At 40.6% G+C, this 18,450-nt stretch overlaps 2 protein-coding genes and 1 long non-coding RNA gene across 3 annotated transcripts; 1 reads left to right on the top strand and 2 right to left on the bottom strand.

The window, feature by feature from the left end:
• Nucleotides 1-4,039: 4,039 nt before the first annotated feature.
• Nucleotides 4,040-4,714, bottom strand: LOC142162694 (uncharacterized). Its single transcript, XM_075219229.1, has one exon. The coding sequence runs from the start codon at nt 4,712-4,714 to the stop codon at nt 4,040-4,042; it is 675 nt and encodes a 224-aa protein (XP_075075330.1).
• Nucleotides 4,715-6,734: 2,020 nt separating this feature from the next.
• On the bottom strand, nt 6,735-8,036 carry LOC142162691 (uncharacterized). Its single transcript, XM_075219220.1, has one exon. The coding sequence runs from the start codon at nt 8,034-8,036 to the stop codon at nt 6,735-6,737; it is 1,302 nt and encodes a 433-aa protein (XP_075075321.1).
• A 4,823-nt stretch (nt 8,037-12,859) lies between these two features.
• Nucleotides 12,860-14,684, top strand: LOC107788746 (uncharacterized). The gene is made up of 2 exons (XR_001648683.2): nt 12,860-13,325; nt 14,129-14,684. It is a non-coding gene; the product is annotated as an uncharacterized LOC107788746 (long non-coding RNA).
• Nucleotides 14,685-18,450: the final 3,766 nt, after the last annotated feature.

The raw sequence follows: 18,450 nt of genomic DNA, 5'->3' as shown, positions 1-18,450 counted from the left end.
CATCTGACTCTGTTATTACAGGTATTGTTCCAGTCTGTCATAGAGATGCGTCAGCCTTATTTTATCCAGGCTCCACTTATTTCTATGTGTGTACTTATTTTGCTCTGTATTTGGGCATATGCCGTGATTCTTTGAGTTCTCCTTTTTATGTGTCTACACCTGTAGGAGATTCTATTGTTATTGGTCGTGTGTATCGGTCGTGTTTGGTTGTTCTTAATGGTTTTGAGACCAGCGCCACTTTATTATTGCTCAGTATGCTAGACTTTGATATTATTTTAGGCATGGACTGGTTGTCGCCACATTATGTTATTCTTGATTGTCACGCCAAGACCATGATGTTGGCTATGCTAGGATTACCATGGTTAGAGTGGAGAGGTACCTTAGAGTATACTCCTAGCAGAGTTATTTCATTTCTTAAGGCTCAACGAATGGTTGAGAAGGGGTGTGACGTGCCTCTAGCTTAAATGAGAGATGTCAGTATTGATGCTCCTACCGTTGAGTCAGTTCTGGTAGTGAGCGAATATCTAAATGCATTTCCTGCAAATCTTCTAGGCATATCGCCTGACAGGGATATCGACTTTGGTATTGATTTGTTACTGGGCACTCAGCCCATATCTATTCCTCCATATGATATGGCTCCGACTGAGTTGAAGGATTTGAAGGAGCAGTTACAGAAGTTGCTTGATAAGGGCTTCATTCGGCCAAGTGTATCACTTTGGGGCGCTCCAGTCTTGTTTGTGAAGAAGAAGGATGGTTCTATGCGTATGTGCATTGATTATTGCCAGTTGAACAAAGTTACAGTGAAGAATAGGTATCCATTGCCTCATATTGATGACCTATTTGATCAGTTACAGGGTACCAAAGTATTTTCCAAGATTGACTTACGTTCAGGCTATTATCAGTTAAAGATTTGGGAGCCAGAATATCCCGTATACTACTTTCAAGACTAAGTATGGTCACTAGGAGTTCCTTGTGATGTCATTTGGGCTGACCAACACCCTAGCGGTATTCATGCATTTGATGCACAGTGTGTTCTGGCCCTAACTTGACTCATTCGTCATTGTTTTTATTGACGACATTCTGGTGTATTCCCGAAGTCAGGAGGATCATGAGAAGCACCTGAGGATTGTGCTCTAGACCTTGAGATAAAAGAAGTTATATGCAAAATTCTCAAAGTGTGAGTTTTGGCTAGACTCAGTGGCATTTTGGGTCATGTAGTGTCGAGTGATGGGATCAAGGTGGATCTGAAGAAGGTTGAAGTAGTGTAAAGTTGGCCCAGACCATCCTCAGCTATGGAGATTTGGAGTTTTCTAGGTTTGGCGGGCTATTACCATCGATTTGTAGAGGATTTCTCATCTATCGCAACACCTATGACCAGGCTAACCTAGAAGGGTGCTCTGTTCAGGTGGACAAAGGAGTGTGAGGAGATCTTTCAAAAGCTCAAGACACCTTTGACTACGGCCATAGTATTGGTATTTCCTATATTTTCGGGGTCTTATACTGTATATTATGATGTATCGTGGATTGGTCTCGGCGCGGTATTGATGCATGATAGTAGGGTGATTGCCTATGCGTCTAGACAGTTGAAGGTACATGAAAAGAATTATCTTGACCATGACCTTGAGTTAGCATCTATTGTTCATGCCTTAAAGATTTGGCGGCACTATTTGTACGGTGTCCCTTGTGAGATCTACACCGATCACCAAAGTCTGCAACATCTATTCTAACAGAAGGATCTTAACTTGCGTCTGCGTGGGAGGTTAGAGCTACTTAAGGACTATGATATCACTACTCAATACCATCCCGGGAAGGCCAATATGGTGGTCGATGCCTTAAGTCGCAGGGTGGAGAGTTTGGGGAGCATAGCATATCTACCAGCGGCTGAGAGGCCATTGGCATTGGATGTTCAGGCCTTGGCCAAATAGTTTGTTAGATTGGATACTACTGATCCGAGTCGAGTTTTGGCTTATATGGACTCTCAGTCTTCTCTTTATGATCGTATCAGGAAACGTCAGTATGATGACCCTCATATGTTTGTCCTTAAGGACATGGTTCAACACGGTGATGCTCAAGAGGTTACCATTGGAGATGATAGTTCATTGAGCATGCACGGCAGGCTATGTGTGCCCAATATAGATGGTTTGCATGAGTTGATTCTCTAGGAGGCTCACAGTTCGCGGTACTCGATTCATTAGGGTGTCGCGAAGCTGTATCAGGACTTGAGGCAGCATTATTGGTGGAGGAGAATGAAGAAGGACATAGTAGAGTATGTATCTCGGAGTCTAAATTTCTAGCAGATGAAGTATGAGCATCAGCGGCCAGGTGATTGCTTCAGAAACTAGAGATTCTGTAGTGGAAATAGGAGCGGATCACTATGGATCTCATTTTTAGGCTTCCACGGGCTCAACATAAGTATGATGCAGTTTGGGTGATTGTGGATAGGTTGACCAAGCCGGCTCATTCATTTTTGTGATGACTACTTATTCTTCTGAGCAGTTGGCTCGAGTCTATATCCATGAGATTGTAAGACTTCATGGCGTGTCGGTATCTATCATATCTTACCAGGGTATGTAATTTACATTGCGATTCTAAAGGTCCGTACAACATGAGTTTTTTTTTTCAATCCGCTAGGCAAGCGCCTAGGGCTAGCTTTTTTATTAATAACAGAAAAGAAAAATACAACAATTAGGAAATTGTCATTGTTTTCCTTCAATGAAAGGAAATAGACTTTGCACTCTAATGTAACGTACTATCAAAATTGAGCATAATACTCAAATTGATATCACATTATGCCTACTAAAACTTTGTAATTGTAAAAACAGCCCAAGTGAGTCCATGTCGACGTTGTATCTCCAGTCCAAAGTGTCCCAGTTCCAATGTGAAATTTGATTTGCGTAAATAGCCCCTTTTCAGCAACTTCACGTAGACTCCACCAATTTGGTAGCTCAGTACTGTAGCATACGATACTGTAGCATACGACACTGTAGCATATGGTTACTGTAGCATATGGTTACTGTAGCATATGGTTACTGTAACATACGGTTACTGTAGCCATCTGGTACTGTAGCACGTGATCATGTGATGTCCCCTTGAGATTCCCACACTATTGAGGGGTCCAAGGTCCTTGGCATTTGCACCCAAAGTAATGCACATGCCTACAATGATTCCTATGCATTGTCCCTTTCTTTAGTTATCCATGTTTCCAAAATATTTTGTTATGTGCATTCCAGGTGTGCCTTATTTTTTCTAGTTTGTCCGTTTAAGATTGTATATCCTCGTTCCATTTGTTGAAGCATGCTGTCAATTTGAAAAAGCATATGTCCAGCTTTTCATGCAAAGCTCCACATGCAATGTTTGAAAGCATTCGGTCAATAATATCCCAAAGATTCCATCTGGACCTTTTTTCTTGGCATGTAGCCAGGCGTGAATAGCCTATGCACTTGCCAGTAATAAAGAAATCCAAAAGTAACAGTTGCACTCTTCTGCCAATAAAAAATCGTTTGAATGTGGAATCCCAACGCCTTTTCTTTTTGATGTATGCAGCAAGAGTGGTCCAATTATTTGCGCCAGCTTTTGGTTTTGTCGAAGATTACACCCATTGGTGTTATCCCAATGCGCATGCCTTCATATTCTATCAAGCTGCTGGACGCGTGCTTACAGAAAAGCTCGAGTTTTGCTTCTAACGATGACTCCTCGATCCCATGCATTTGTATTAAATTAAAACTCCAGGCGTGCCTGCCTTTGTCGTTTCTTTTGTCTTGATGGAAAACAAGACATTCCCAAGTCATGGCCCATATATGCGTTTTAATTCTTGGCTTTTTGAAAGCATAGGATAATATACTCGTAGTGGCACCTACACGAGAGAAAAGATAGTTAGAAATACCAACCATTAAATCCTCTTCCCTTAGGATTTGAATATATTGGTCGATTAAGTTGACATGCCTCCTGCTCTTCCTTTTCTCTTTGTTTCTTATCTCCTGTCCACCTTCACCCTTAGACTTGGACATTGCAGCTTATCTTCATTAACTAACCTCGTTCCTTATGCATCTAGATGCCAGAATTGTTGGCATTCTATTTCCCCATGATCTAAAGCATAATTAGCCAAGTGATCTGCCAGCTTGTTGCCCTCCCCATGAATATGAGTAACTGTGTAATTGCCCCCATTCATTAGTTGCATCATTTCCTCTACCTGCTCAGATATGATCCATGGTGGTTTCCAGATCCCATCCATTATCTTTTTTAATAACATTGAGTCAGTTTGAAACCATACATGAGAGTATTGTTGAAATCTGCAGAACCTTAGTTCTTCTTCCATGGCCTTCGCTTCAGCTACTGTGTTTGTTGTCTCCTTAATCTCCTTCCCTACTGACTTGACTATGTCACCATTTTCATTTCTTATACAAAAACCTATTGAGCTCCTGCCTGGATTTCCCCTCGATGCACCATCCGTATTAACTTTTAGCCATCCTGCACTTGGAAATTCCCACGTGACTTTGGTAACTTTAAGTTTAGGAGTGAAATTTTCCATCATAGCTAATAGATCTTGCCATTTGTGAGGTACCATGTCCATCCCAGGCTTTCTCACTTTCACCAATGCCTGCAGATTTAATGAAACTTGATAAATCACCCTGCTAGTTGTCACAACATCACCATACTTCATACTATTTCTTCTTTTCCAGAGTTCCCAGACTACACATGATGGGAGTGCTTGCATTACTGGTTTGAGCCTTAAGCACACATTTGCAGTCCAACATTTTGTGATTGCTTGGTGCAATGTTAATCCCTCCACAACTATTCCTGCCCTCGATAGAAAATACTTCCAAGTTGTCTTTGCAGTTTCTGATCTAAAAACAAGTGCTGAAGAGATTCCTCGTCAGGTTGTACACAACACTAACATTTTGATGGCATGCAGTAGCCTACCCTTTTCATGAAATCATCTAAAGGTAACTTTGCTTTCCACACTTTTCACATGAAAAAAGCTATTTTAAAAGGCAGTCCCTTTACCCAAATCATCCTATAAGCTGTTCTTGGTTCGTCTCTTCTTCTCGTATAATCTCATGCTGACTTAACACTGAAATATCCTCTTGTTTCCAGCACCCAACAAGGCATGTCAAGAACCTGCTGAGGTGAAGGTGGTTTGATTTTCTCCAGAATATGTACTACTAAATCTTCAGGAAGCAGTTCAAATAGCCTGTCCACATCCCACTCACCATCTAAGGTAACATCATATACATTATGTACAGTTTCATCAATGCCAAATTCCTGAGGAACTAAAAAATATAGTGCCCCAAGACCTATCCAGTTTTCAAACCAAAATAGTGAGGATCACCTTTTTGTTTGCCAAAAGATTTGATGTTCAATCAGATCTCTGCATTCCAACATTTTTCTCCAAATGTGAGACCCCTTTATAGAATTCAATTTCATACAGTATTTCTGACATACGAAAGAGATCCATAGGCTTGGTTTTGTTCTGAAATTCCACCACAACTTGCTGAATAATGCCTTTGCTACATCATGTAGTGACCTGAAACCTATTCCTCCTTCCTCAACTGGCATGCATAGTGTATTCCATGAAGCCCAATGCCTACTAGTTTCTCCTACAGAGCTGCTCTAGAAAAACTGAGCAAACAATTTGTGCAACCTATTTATCACATAATTTGGAGGGTTTACAGCTGATAATAGATGCATAGGCATGCTTTGCAGTACATGGGATATGAAAACTGCCTTGCCCCCTACTGATAATAACTTACCCTGCCATGATTGTAGTTTGTCCATTACCTTAGTAATTAGGGGTTGATAGTATTCCAACTTTCTCCTTGCATAAAATATAGGACAACCTAGATATATGATAGGAAAATCATTCCTATAAATGCCTGTGATCCTTTCCACCTTGCTGACCACTTCCATGTCTGTTAAATGATGCATGTACACAGCTGATTTGGTCTTGTTAACAAGCTGCCCAGATGCAACTTCATATGCATTCAGCACTTGCATAATCAGCATCAGAGATGTTTCATCTGAGGATGAGAAAATAATCATGTCATCTGCATACACCAAATGATTGATCTTTGGACTCCACTTTGGCATCCCAAATCCACAAAAATACAGGTTAGTATGTAGTGCATTGAGACCCCTAGATAATGCTTCTACTGCCAAGATAAACAAAATTGGAGATACATGATCACCTTGTTTTACTCCCCTTGAGGACTTAAAGAACCCATGAGCTTGACCATTGATTAGAATAGAATACCAATTGTTTGAAACTAATCCAAAGACAATCCCTATCAACCTTTCTGTGAATCCTATCTTTCTCAGTACCTTGGTTAGGAATAGCCAAGATAATCTATCATAAACTTTGGTTATATCTAGCTTCAGGATGACATTAGGTCCAGCCTTAGTTCTAAGCCTAATGTCAGTCACTATCTCCTGAGTTAGAAGGATGTTTTCTACTATATTCCTGCCCTTAACAAAACCTGACTGTTCCTCCGATATCAGACTTGGGAGAAATTTCACTAGCCTTTCATGTACCACCCTTGATATAACCTTATTTGAAAAATTACTAAGGCTTATTGGTCTTAAATCAGAAAAAGTGATAACTTCTTTTTTCTTTGGTATCAGAACTAGGTTGGTGTGTGTTACACACTTGGGTAGCTCATGACCATTGAAAAAAGCCCTCACCATGTCGTACAGGTCATCCCCTATTATGTCCCAACAAGAATGATAGAATTTGCCTGTCATACCATCTGCCCCCCAGCACTATCACCATTAAGTCCAAGTACTTCCACTTTAACCTCCTCTTTTGTTGGCTGCTTAATCAATTCTGCATTCTGCTCAGTGTTAATCAGATTAGGAACATGCTCTATGATATCAAATGATGAAGGAGTAGCTGCTTCTGTGAACTGTTCCTCGTAGAATTTGATAGCCTCTTCTGCAATTTCTTGTTCTTCTTCAATCCAGGTTCCTCCACTATTTTGAATTCTGTTAAGCTGAAGTCTCTTCCTCCTACCTCTCACTTGTGCATGGAAGAACTTAGTGTTCCTATCCCCTTCCTTGAACCAAGTCATGCCTGCCTTTTGTTGCCAATATTTCTCCTCTAGTGCAAGACATTTGATCAATTCTGCCTGAACCTTTTGTAGCCTTTCCCTGTTCATCCCTGTAAGATTTGCTTCAAATTTTGCTTCATGAACCATCACTACCTCCTCCATGCTTGCTATCTTTTGGAAAATATCTCCAAATGTAGCCTTACTCCACCATGAAATGGCCTTCTTTAATTTTTTTAACTTGTGATTAAAAAGAATATAAGGATTTGCACTGAAATCAGCTGTCCAATTCTCTTTCACCACATCTTTAAAAGTCGCATGTTCCACCCAAAAATTCAAGAACTTAAAAGGCGTTTTTATTGGTGGAGTCTCAATATCACACTTCAGATACATTGGACTATGATCAGAACCAGTCTTTGACAAATGTTGCACCTCTATTCCTGGAAATGTTTGTTGGAACTCAACATTGGCCAAGCATCTGTCTAGCCTTTTGAATATACAGTCTTCCTCTGTTCTCCCATTCCACCATGTAAATATGCTGCCTTTAAATCCAAGGTCGAAGAGATTGCAAGTGTTGACGCAATGTCGAAAATCATCAATTTCATTCAATAACACAGGTAACCCACCAAACTTCTCTTCTTCGTCCCATATTACATTGAAATCACCTCCTACAAGCCATCGTGCATCCATATCCCTTGCCATTGCATATAATGAATCCCATAATTCTATCCTCTCAATTGTATCACATTTAGCATATATCAATGTTAGGACAAACTCCACATGCGATTTAGTATGAAACAATCGTAGTGTTAATTGTTGCACCATATTGTACATAACAGTTACCTCAAATACCTCATCTATTAAAGCCCAGATCTTGTTGGAAACATTTGAAATTGCCTGTGCAAGTCCTATCTTATTTCTGTACCTTTCCAGTTTTTTTGCTTGTTGCTTTGGCTCCATTAATCCTACAAATTCATAGTGATTTTGCCTGTGCATTTTTGTCAACCTTTCAAAGTCCTGTTATGTGTTGACTGACCTTATATTCCAAATGAGAGCATTCATCACTGATTGTTGGATTTAGTTAGTGTTCTCCTTGTGTGCACCCCAGCTTTTGGGGCTGCAAAATTATCTTTTTGTTGCTTCTTCTTACCTTTTGCTGCTGATTTTGCCTTTTCCACTTGCGTAGGTGATAAGTCACCTTGCCTTGCAGCATTCATAAGGTGTTGGGTAGTTGATTCTTGATCCATGTCGTATCCTGATCTACCAGGTTCTTCTCCTTCTTCATTGTCTTCCTTCCCTCCTGATGTAGCTCCAAATGCATTCTTTTTAGGGACCAAGGCCTTCTCTTCTCCTCTTTTTAACAGCTACAACAGTTGGGTACTAGGGTTGAGTTTTTTTTTTTTTAGCAATCCTCTAGGAAAGAGCCTAGGGCTAGTTTTTTATTAATTAAAAAAGGAAAATACAACAATTAGGAAAAGTAAAAATAAGGGGGACAATAGCACCGGTCTTGTTACCCATATAACACAAACCGGGCTAACCTTACCTTACTAATCCTATTGAGGCTTGCAAACCTCGCCTACTAACAAGCATGTAAAAAATATGAACTTGAAAGGACCAAGTATTCTATGATCATCACAGAGTTTATAACATACTCTGTGATGATATTACAAATGATAATACTAAGAAAGTGGTAGAGCATAGCATTTCACCCTCAGATGGACGGGCAGTCCGAATGTACTATTAAGATATTAGAGGATATGCTCCGTGCATGTGTGATGGAGTTTGGGGGTTCTTGGGATCAGTTCTTGCCACTTGCGAATTTTTCCTACAACAATAGTTATCAGTCGAGTATTCAGATAGCCCCCGTATGAGGCTTTGTATGGTAGACGGTGTTGGTGTCCAATGGGTTGGTTCGAGCCGGGCGAGGCTAGGCTATTGGGTACAAACTTGGTTTAGGATGCTTTGGAAAAGGTTAAGGTGATTCAGGATCGACTTCGTACAACGAGTCCAGATATAAGAGTTATGCAGATAGGAAGGTTTGCGATGCTGTATTCATAGTTGAGAAGTGGGTCCTGCTTTGGGTGTCACCCATGAAGGGTGTTATGAGGTTCAGAAAGAAAGGCAAGTTGAGCCCAAGTTTTATTGACCTGTTTGAGGTATTGCGGCAAGTTGGGGAGGTTGCTTATGATCTTGCCTTGCCTCCAAGCCTAGCAGGAGTTCATCCAGTGTTCCATGTTGCTATGCTCCGAAAGTACCACAACGATCCATCTCATGTGTTAGATTTCAGCTCAGTCTAGTTGGACAAAGACTTATCCTACGTTGAGGAGCCAGTGGCCATTTTGGACAGGCAGGTTTAGAAGTTGAGGTCAAAGAACATTGCTTCAGTAAAGGTTCAGTGGAGGGGTCAGTCGGTCGAAGAGGTGACTTGGGAGACCGAGCATGATATGTGCGGCTGTTATCCTCATGTTTTCACCACTTCAGGTATGTCTCTATGTTCGTTCGAGGATGAATGATTGTTTTAAGAGAGGGAGGATGTAACGACCCTGCTGGTTGTATTGAGAGTATTATCCCCTATCCCCTATTTACTGTTTCCTCTGTTTCATTTTATGCTTATGTGACCTGCCGAGAGGATTTGGTTTAGGCATTGGAGTGAAATGGGACACTTAGTCCCTAAAATGGAAGCTTAAGTTCTAGGATTTTGACCATAGTTGGAATTGTGTGAAGACGACTTCGGAATGGAGTGTTATCGGTTCCGTTAGCTCCGTTGGGTGATTTTGGAATTAAGAGTGCATCCTAGTTGTGAATTGGAGGTCCGTAGTTGAATTAGGCTTGAAATGGCAAAAGTTGGATTTTTGGGAAGTTTGAACGGGAGTAAACTTTTTGATATCGGGGTCGGATTTCGATTCCGAAAGTGGGAGTAGGTCCGTAATGTCAAATGTTACTTGTGTGCAAAATTTGGGGTCAATTGGACGTGATTTGATAAGTTTCATCATCGGTTGTAGAAGTTTAAGGTTTTAAAGTTCATTAAGCTTGAATTGGGATGCGATTCATGTTTTTAGCATTGTTTGATGTGATTTGAAGTCTCAGCTAAGTCCATATGATGTTTTAGGACTTGTTTGTATGTTTGGTTAAGGTTCTGGGGGGCTCGGGTGTGATTTGGATCATGTTCGGAACATTTCGGGACTTGTTGGAATTGCAGAAAATCATTGATGTTCTATTGTTGGTTCCCTTCATCGCGTTCACGAGATAGGTCTCGCATTCGCGAAGGGTATCTAGGAGGCCAGCAAAGTTTGTTCTTCGTGTTCGCGAAGTTGGCCATGCGTTCGCGAAGATGAAGGAAATTATTCTCCGCATTTGTGTATGAGGGGTCGCGTTCGGGAAGGGGAATCTGGTAGCTGAGAATTTTGGACTTCACAAACGTGAGGTACATTTTGTGTTTGCGAAAAAGAAAAGACCTGGGCAGTAGATTAAATTTCAAAATCGAGGGTTTTTATCCCATTTTTATTTTGGGACTTAGAGAGCTCGAATTAAGGTGAAATTTCAAAGGTTTTTTAGAGGAAACATTTGGGTAAGGATTCTACAATTATTTTTGATTAATATCCACTGATCCATCGTTAATTTCATCATTTAATTAAGGACTTGGGTTGAGAAATTTGGGGGGAAAGTTGGAAAGTTTTTCAACCGAAGGGGTTTTCATTGAGATATTGGTATCGAATTTGAGTAATTTTGGTATGGGTGGACTTGTGGTTGAATGGGTATTCATATTTGTGACTTTTACCCGATTCCGAGACATGGGCATGGGTCGACTTTTTGGGGTGAATTTCTAATTTCTTGCTAAATTCTTAATTTCATTAATTAGATTAGTTTCTTATAGTTATATTTATGGTATGTAATTGCTTTTGGCTAGATTTCGGCCATTCAGAGTCGGAAAGTCAAGGAAAAGGCATTCTTATTAACTGATTGAGCTTGGCTTGAGGTAAGTGGCTTGCCAAATCTTGTGTGGGGGAACTCCCCTTAGGATTTGGTACTGTTATGATGATTCTATGATATGTGAGTGTCGTGTACGCGAGGTGATGAGTGTGTACACGGGCTAATTATTGAAAATTAGGTTTTTACTGAACAGTAACTTGTTATATCTTAAATGATCCCAGCATGTGTAGTTATCTTATTTTGTCTAATATCATATATCTACGTGTCTTAAATACTTATTTGAAATTTGTGTGTCATACTTACTTGAATTTCCTACTTTTTTCTTGATTTGTATTTAGTCTTAAACTGTAGGATTTCTTGCTGTTAATTGTTGTTTTCCCATCGATTTCGAGCTGTGTGTTTACTTTTGGGACTACGAGGCGGTACCTCGGGAGATCCCCATTGCATATTTATTTATGGGACTACGAGGTTGTACCTGGGGAGATCTCCTGTTGCATATTTACTTTTGGGACTAGAAAGCAGTTCATCGGGAGATCCCCCGTTGCATATTTACTTTTGGGACTACGAGGCAATACCTCAGGAGATCCCCTGTTGAGTATTTACTTTTGGGACTACAAGGCGGTACCTCAGGAGTGCCCCTATTGTTTATCCCTATTTGTTGTGTAGTTTCCTCTTCTGTATTTCTCGTTGTTAAATTCTCAGTCTTTCGTTATATTACTATATCTTATGCCTTAATTATTATATCCCAGCACTCTACCGAGGTTAAGTTTTGCACTTATTAGGTATTGTTGTGGTGTACTCATGCTACTCTTCTGTACATATTTTGTGTGCAGACCCAGTACCTTCTACCAGCACCGCTATTAGTAGAGAGTCATATTGCTACTGTGGAGACTTCAAGGTATATCTGCCAGCGTCCATAGACCTCGGAGTCCCCCTCAATCCTTTTATGTTGTTTCTTCTTTATTTTTCCTAGATACTGATGTATAGAGACAGTTAGAACAGTTCCTTAGAGCTTGTGACTTACGACTATAGGTCTTTGGGATATGTTTATACTCAGAGTTTTTGGTTTTACTTGTATATGTCAAGCGGCAGTTTTCTAGCTTTATCCATATATATACCTATTGTTTTTACGGTTTAGCCGTTATTTCTGCTATTATTTCAGTTATTCCGCATCTCTTAGGCTTACCTAGTCTTAGAGACTAGGTTCCATCACAACATCTTATGGAGAGAGATTTGGGTCGTGACAGAATCAGGACGGTCCGTGCCAATCTCTTATCTGGTCGAATTGGTCCGAAATTGGGCGGATCTGGTCCCTTAGACACCCTTATAATTGGAACCATATTATTTTGAGTAAATTTTTTAAATTTGGCTGAAAATAGTACTCCATCCGTTTCCATATTATAGCCATACAAAATATATGTGTCTCATTTTTTACCACAAAATTCAAAAGTCTTCTCTTTTTACTTAAACTTTGTGCCCGGTCAAATGGGTTCACATAAATTGAAACGGAGGGAGTAATGTTTTAAACAAGTTTTTCACTATATAATTGGCCCGATAAAGATAAATAGACAATTAAAATAAAATATTATTGCAGTTAAAGAAGAAACTAAAAGATACACAGTTGAAACTCCACTATTTTGACTAAGAAAATTATTTGGTTGAAAATGATGGAGCTCCGTCAATATTTTTTACATATTGTGACAAAAATAATAAATACATAGTTAAAATTATCTAACGAATTACATATTTATGTTAAATATGTATGGTATATTAATAAATAGCAAGAAGAAACACACAATAGATAAATAGATTAAAATGTATGACTAGGCGGCTATTAATGATTGAAAAATATTTCACTTGATATTCATTATCTCGAAAATTTTGAGTTATAGTGTTACACCCCATACTTTCCATCACATATGAAGTTGAATATCAATGAGGTTTTGGCACAACCAATCGGTCGGCAACACGTCATACGGACAAAGAGTGATTACATATGCTCAATTTACGCCAATTGCCCCACTAGGCACAGAGTCGGTGCGGGCGGCCAGTTTGGCACTTAGGACGGTGGGATTTCTAGACTTGATCTAAAAAGGCGGTACAACTTTCTTCTCTTTCATTTTAAAATTCATCGCCAGCTTCAGCCCAACCAAAATGCCTCAAAGCCCTTTACGAACTTCTAAATGATTCAAGGTTAAGTCAAGGAGAAAATAGTAGGATTTAGCATAAAGAATCTTGTGATCATCACTGTATTGTCTTCTTGTTATACTGATTTTGGAGATACCCTGGAGGCGGAGATAATCGCCATAGACGTGTGAGAATTCAGGAAGCGTAACTAGTTCTTCAACAAGACATGTAAGGCACTTCTTCTCCTTGGCATGTCTTTATGTAAGCGCTTTTTTCTGAATCATCCATTTGTGATAACACTGAATTGCTTAAGGCCTCTCTTGACAAGGTTGTTCATGTTCTTGTATGTTTTTTGTCTGAGGCATTTTCTCTCCAATTTGAGATATTTCTGGATGATATTTTGAGGTGATAAAATGTAATTCATTCTGATTCTGATCTTCATATCTCTTGAAATCGACCTTGCATTACACACACACACATAGGAGCTCTATAAGCGGCCGAATACGGCACCTAATGTGCAGCCATTGATTAGTTGGGTATAAGGAGACATGATGTGAATTATTCACCGAGCTCTCATGTGGCCTGTTATGATCGAGGCCTTCATGAGGCCAGGTACGGAAGGATGTGTTATGAGATACTACCGAGATCTTTCGAGGCCAAATACGCCAAGTCCTATTGAGCCCAAACTGGGACCTCTTGAGGCCGTAAAAGCAAAAACCTTTGCCAAGTCCTCTATGAGGCCGGGAATGACATGAGATGATAAGTCCCAAATAGTGGATAAATAATATTATATTATATCTAATGTGTATTCTTAGTGAGTGGCTTAACCTTTTACAAAACTTGGACACATTCATGATTCATAATCACTCCAGTACATGCCCCCAGTGGCTTATTTTCGGTGCTCAGGTTGAGTGGCGTATTCATGTCTCTTATGTTATGTTCTTGGTTTACATATATTATCAATGTTACATAATCAATACATCTTTCGTACTGATATCCTTTTCTTTTGGGTGTTGTGTCCATGCTCACAGGTACAGATAGACCCGGTGACGTCCCTCCCTAGTAGGGTGTACATTTCAACGGTTGGTTGCCACACTCCACTTATTTGAAATAACTGTACATAATTCAATAAGTACTGGAGTATGTGTCTTTATCATTTTGGGTATGTGTATGCGGTGAAATCCATAGGGTAAAATTTTATAGTCATTATGACGCTTCGTGGGCACGCCTCCAAAGGCTCGAGACAATGGTCTAGGTTTGACCCCGAGAGGTTATCAACGTTTGACCTCGGGGAAGTACAGATCGGTAGTTGTGATGGAAAAATGGGAAGTTCCCAAGGCACGTGATTTAGGCTGACCGAGTCTATTAGGCTAGTATAAGCCCGTACCGTGGTATTAAATGACTATACCAACCATATATCTATGTAATAAATGCATTTATACTATGTTGGAATTCCCTCTCATATATAAAGAGGACCCTTGTCATTTTGTAAAGGAGGAGAATATCACACACAACATTCAATACAAGAACATTCCCTGCTCTCTAACACATTCTCCTTGATTCTATTATTTACATTTATTGCTTGCATTTATTGTGTTCCATTAATTGCTCTTCATTTATTGCTCATTATTGATCATAAAGAGCTCAGATCAAAGCTCCTATAATTATTAGTCCTTCATCGGCCGGTCACAACTCAACGCTAAGCTCGACCTCGAGGCCCCGTATAGGCCAGCTCGAGGCCCATATCCTCAACCATTCGGTTTGCTTAAACATACTGGTTTCAAAGTTTTTATCTCATTTCCTAGTCTTACATTTAGCATCTGATGACTAAAAACTAGCATACAAATAAATTATGTATTTTTAAAACCACAAAATCAAATCTAATTATCATTACCATTTTCAAGGTAAACAGTTTGGCGCCCACCGTGGGGATAAAAATAATAGTGATTATTTTCTTGCTGGTTTACTGCATAACACAAGTTATCTTTCACACTTTTTCTTTTTCAAGAATCTTTGATTTTAGGTTAAAATGTCTACCTCAGTAAACGCACATGAAAACAACGGTCTTGAGGACCATGGAGAGAATGGTGTAGCAGTTCTAAGCATTGGTGTACCACCGCGAAACCCTGAGAATGCACCAGAACCAATTCTCGTGGACGTGGTCTAGGGCAACACCCAACACATCGACATAAGCTCCCACACCAATAAGAGCATACGCCAAGAAGCCCAACAAGATGCTTAGGAAATCCCAGTGCGAGGGGAGCAAGAGGTTAGCCTTCACGTTATTTTTGAAATGTTACAGGCACAACAGCTAGCAATTGCTCAACTGCAAAGCCACCAAAAAACTCCAAGCAAAACAGCACCGGAGACGGCTCCTCGAGCCGAACAGGTATCGGAGAGATCGAATAACAACAGGTCAGCAACCGACCCTGCTATTATGAAGATGCTCGAGGACCGCAAAAGAGGATTAAATCGGGTGAAAACATGATAGAAGCTAACAATAAAAAGGTAGAGACCTACAATTCAAGGGTCGACCAGATCTCAGGCGCACCCCCGATCCTGAAGGGTGATGATTCGAAGAAATTCGTACAAAAGCCATTCCCGTCAAATGCGGCTCTGAAGCCCATCCCGAAGAAGTTCAGAATGCCCCATCTCCTGAAGTACAATGGGACCTCGGACCCCAACGAGCATGTCATAGCTTACACTTGTGCCGTAAAGGGAAACGATCTAAGGGACGACGAGATCAAACTGTCCTACTAAAATAGTTCGGAAAAATGCTTTCGAAAGGGGCCATGATGTGGTATCACAACTTAGCTCCAAATTCAATAGACTCATTTGCCATGCTGGCAGATTCTTTCATAAAGGCGCATGCCATTGCCATCAAGGTGGCTACAAGGAAATCTGACATCTTCAAAATCAAGCAAAGAGAAAACAAGATGCTGTGGGAGTTCGTATCTCGCTTTCAAATAGAGCGAATGGGATTACCACCAGTCTTTGATGACTAGGCAGTATAGCCCTTCATCCAAGGTTTGAACGAACGAAGCTCGGTGGCTTCGAAGCAGCTAAAGCAGAATTTGGTTGAATACCCCATCGTAACTTGGTCGGATGTCCACAACTAATATCAGTCGAAGATTAGGGTCAAGGATGACCAACTGGGAGCCCCCTTGGGCTCGGTATATCCAAGCAGACTCCTGGCAAAGGAGCCAAAGCCAAACAAAGAAAGGTACCAACCATACACCAAAAATAGGAGAAACACCCCAAGGCGTAACATACCCCGAAATGATCGAAGGACAGATCAAGGTTAAAATCCTCGGGGACTCATGAGCAAAGCCATATTAGACAGACAAACAGGACTGACGGAGGCACCCTGCCTGTCAGAATACAACTTCAACTTTAACATTTCAGACATCGTATCTGCCATTAGTAAAATTAGAGACACCAGTGGCCAAGATCTATACTATTAGATCTGTCGTAGAGGAATCCCAACTTAGTGTGTGAATTTCACGGCACACATAGTCATAGGATCGAAGATTGTAGGCATCTCAGAGAAGAAGTAGCCCGGCTACTCAGTAAAGGACACCTTCGAGAATTCCTTATCGACCGAGCCAAAAATCAGTTCCGGGAAAGAGAGGCGAACCAAAAAAATGAAATAGATGAGCCGCAACATGTCATCCACATGATCGTTGGAGGGATCGACATCCCGCAAGAACCCATTGTCAAACGAACAAAAATATCCATCACTAGGGAAAAACGGACTCGGGGTTACATACCCGAAGATGCTCTCATATTTAGCGACGAAGACATCGAGACCCTGTCTAAACCTCATAACAATGCCTTGGTAATTTCTTTTCTTGTGAATACATTTCAAATTAAGCGTGTGCTTGAGGATCCAGGTAGCTTGGCCAACATTATCAGGTCGAGGGTGGTGGAGTAGCTCAGACTGCTCAACCAGATCGTGCTCGCCTCTAGAGTCCTCAACGGATTCAACATGGCGAGCGAAACAATGAAATTGGAAATCACCCTCTCGGTCAACGTGGCCGGCACAACCCAAAATGTTAAGTTTCATGTCATCAAAGGAGACATGAGGTGCAACGCCTTGTTCGGAAGGCCGTGGATACACTGCATGAGAGCAGTACCATCAACCCTTCATCAAATGATGAAGTTTCGGATGAAGGACGGAATAAAAATTGTGTACGGGGAACAACATCCAGCGAGGGAGATGTTTGCAGTGCACGATGTGGCACCGGCATCGACGGCATCAATATCGAAGGAGCCAAAGGATAAGCAAACAGTAAAGCAGCAATCATAAGACACATTCTCGGCTACACCCAAATAAAACAAGCAAAGGACAGTGTCGCATCCTTAGAACAAATGATGGAAGCATGTCGAGGCTCAAAGCGCCATCACCACTAAGGTATAACCGTCTCCTTTTTATTTTATCATACACTAACATTTGTGCAGGTGTCCGATCAGAACAGTCGAAGTGTTGTCCATCTTGAAGACCATAAGTTTCAAAGCATACGTTGCACTCTTTTCCTTCGATCGGGTTTTACCGAAAAGGTTTTTAATGAGGCAACATCTATATGCTACCTAAGGAGAACTTAACAAGTATTCAAGGCTTCTCTTCAATCAACCTTGTACACTAGGGGGAATCCCCTTGAAGATCACCTTCGCAAAGAAGTCAAGATGCGCCAAAAAGGGTCTCGATAGGAAAATGATGTATCGGGCCAAACGGTCGAATGAACTGTGTCCGCATAGAATAATTGAGCCCTTGATGGCGAAAACATGTTGTCACACCTCCTTTTTACCTACACCCGCAAGGGCATAGGGGAGTTTTCCAATTAAAAGACAATCGAAATGGAATTTATTATTAAAGATTTATAGTTGCCACTTGGGAGATTTATGGTGTCCCAAGTCACCAGTTGAATCCCGAATCGAGGAAAAGATTGACTCTGTATTACAGCCCGCGAACCAGAAATCTGAGTAAGGAATTCTGTTAACCCGGGAGAAGGTGTTAGGCATTCCCGAGTTTCGTGGTTCTAGCACGGTCGCTCAATTGTTATATTTGGCTTAAATTATCTGATTTTAACAATTATGAACCTATGTGTAAATTTTACCTTAACCGCTTTTATTCATTATTAAAGAAAATTGCAACGTCATTAAAACAAGTCTTGAACCACGTCACATAAATGCACCTGTGGTTTTTGGACATACTTTAACATCGTTAGGATTTGGATTTGGGTCACATAAATGTGCACCCGAGTTTAGGGAGGTAATGTTATTAAAATACGCGCCTAAAGAGACTAACGCGTTATTATTTTGGGGAAGGCCGTGAAATTCGCTAAACGGCTCG

This window comes from Nicotiana tabacum, chromosome 1 (genome assembly GCF_000715075.1).
Source record: "Nicotiana tabacum cultivar K326 chromosome 1, ASM71507v2, whole genome shotgun sequence".
Classification (NCBI taxonomy): Eukaryota; Viridiplantae; Streptophyta; class Magnoliopsida; order Solanales; family Solanaceae; genus Nicotiana; species Nicotiana tabacum.
The sequence above is the reverse complement of the archived record's forward strand: the minus strand, read 5'-3'. Positions and strand labels throughout refer to the sequence as shown.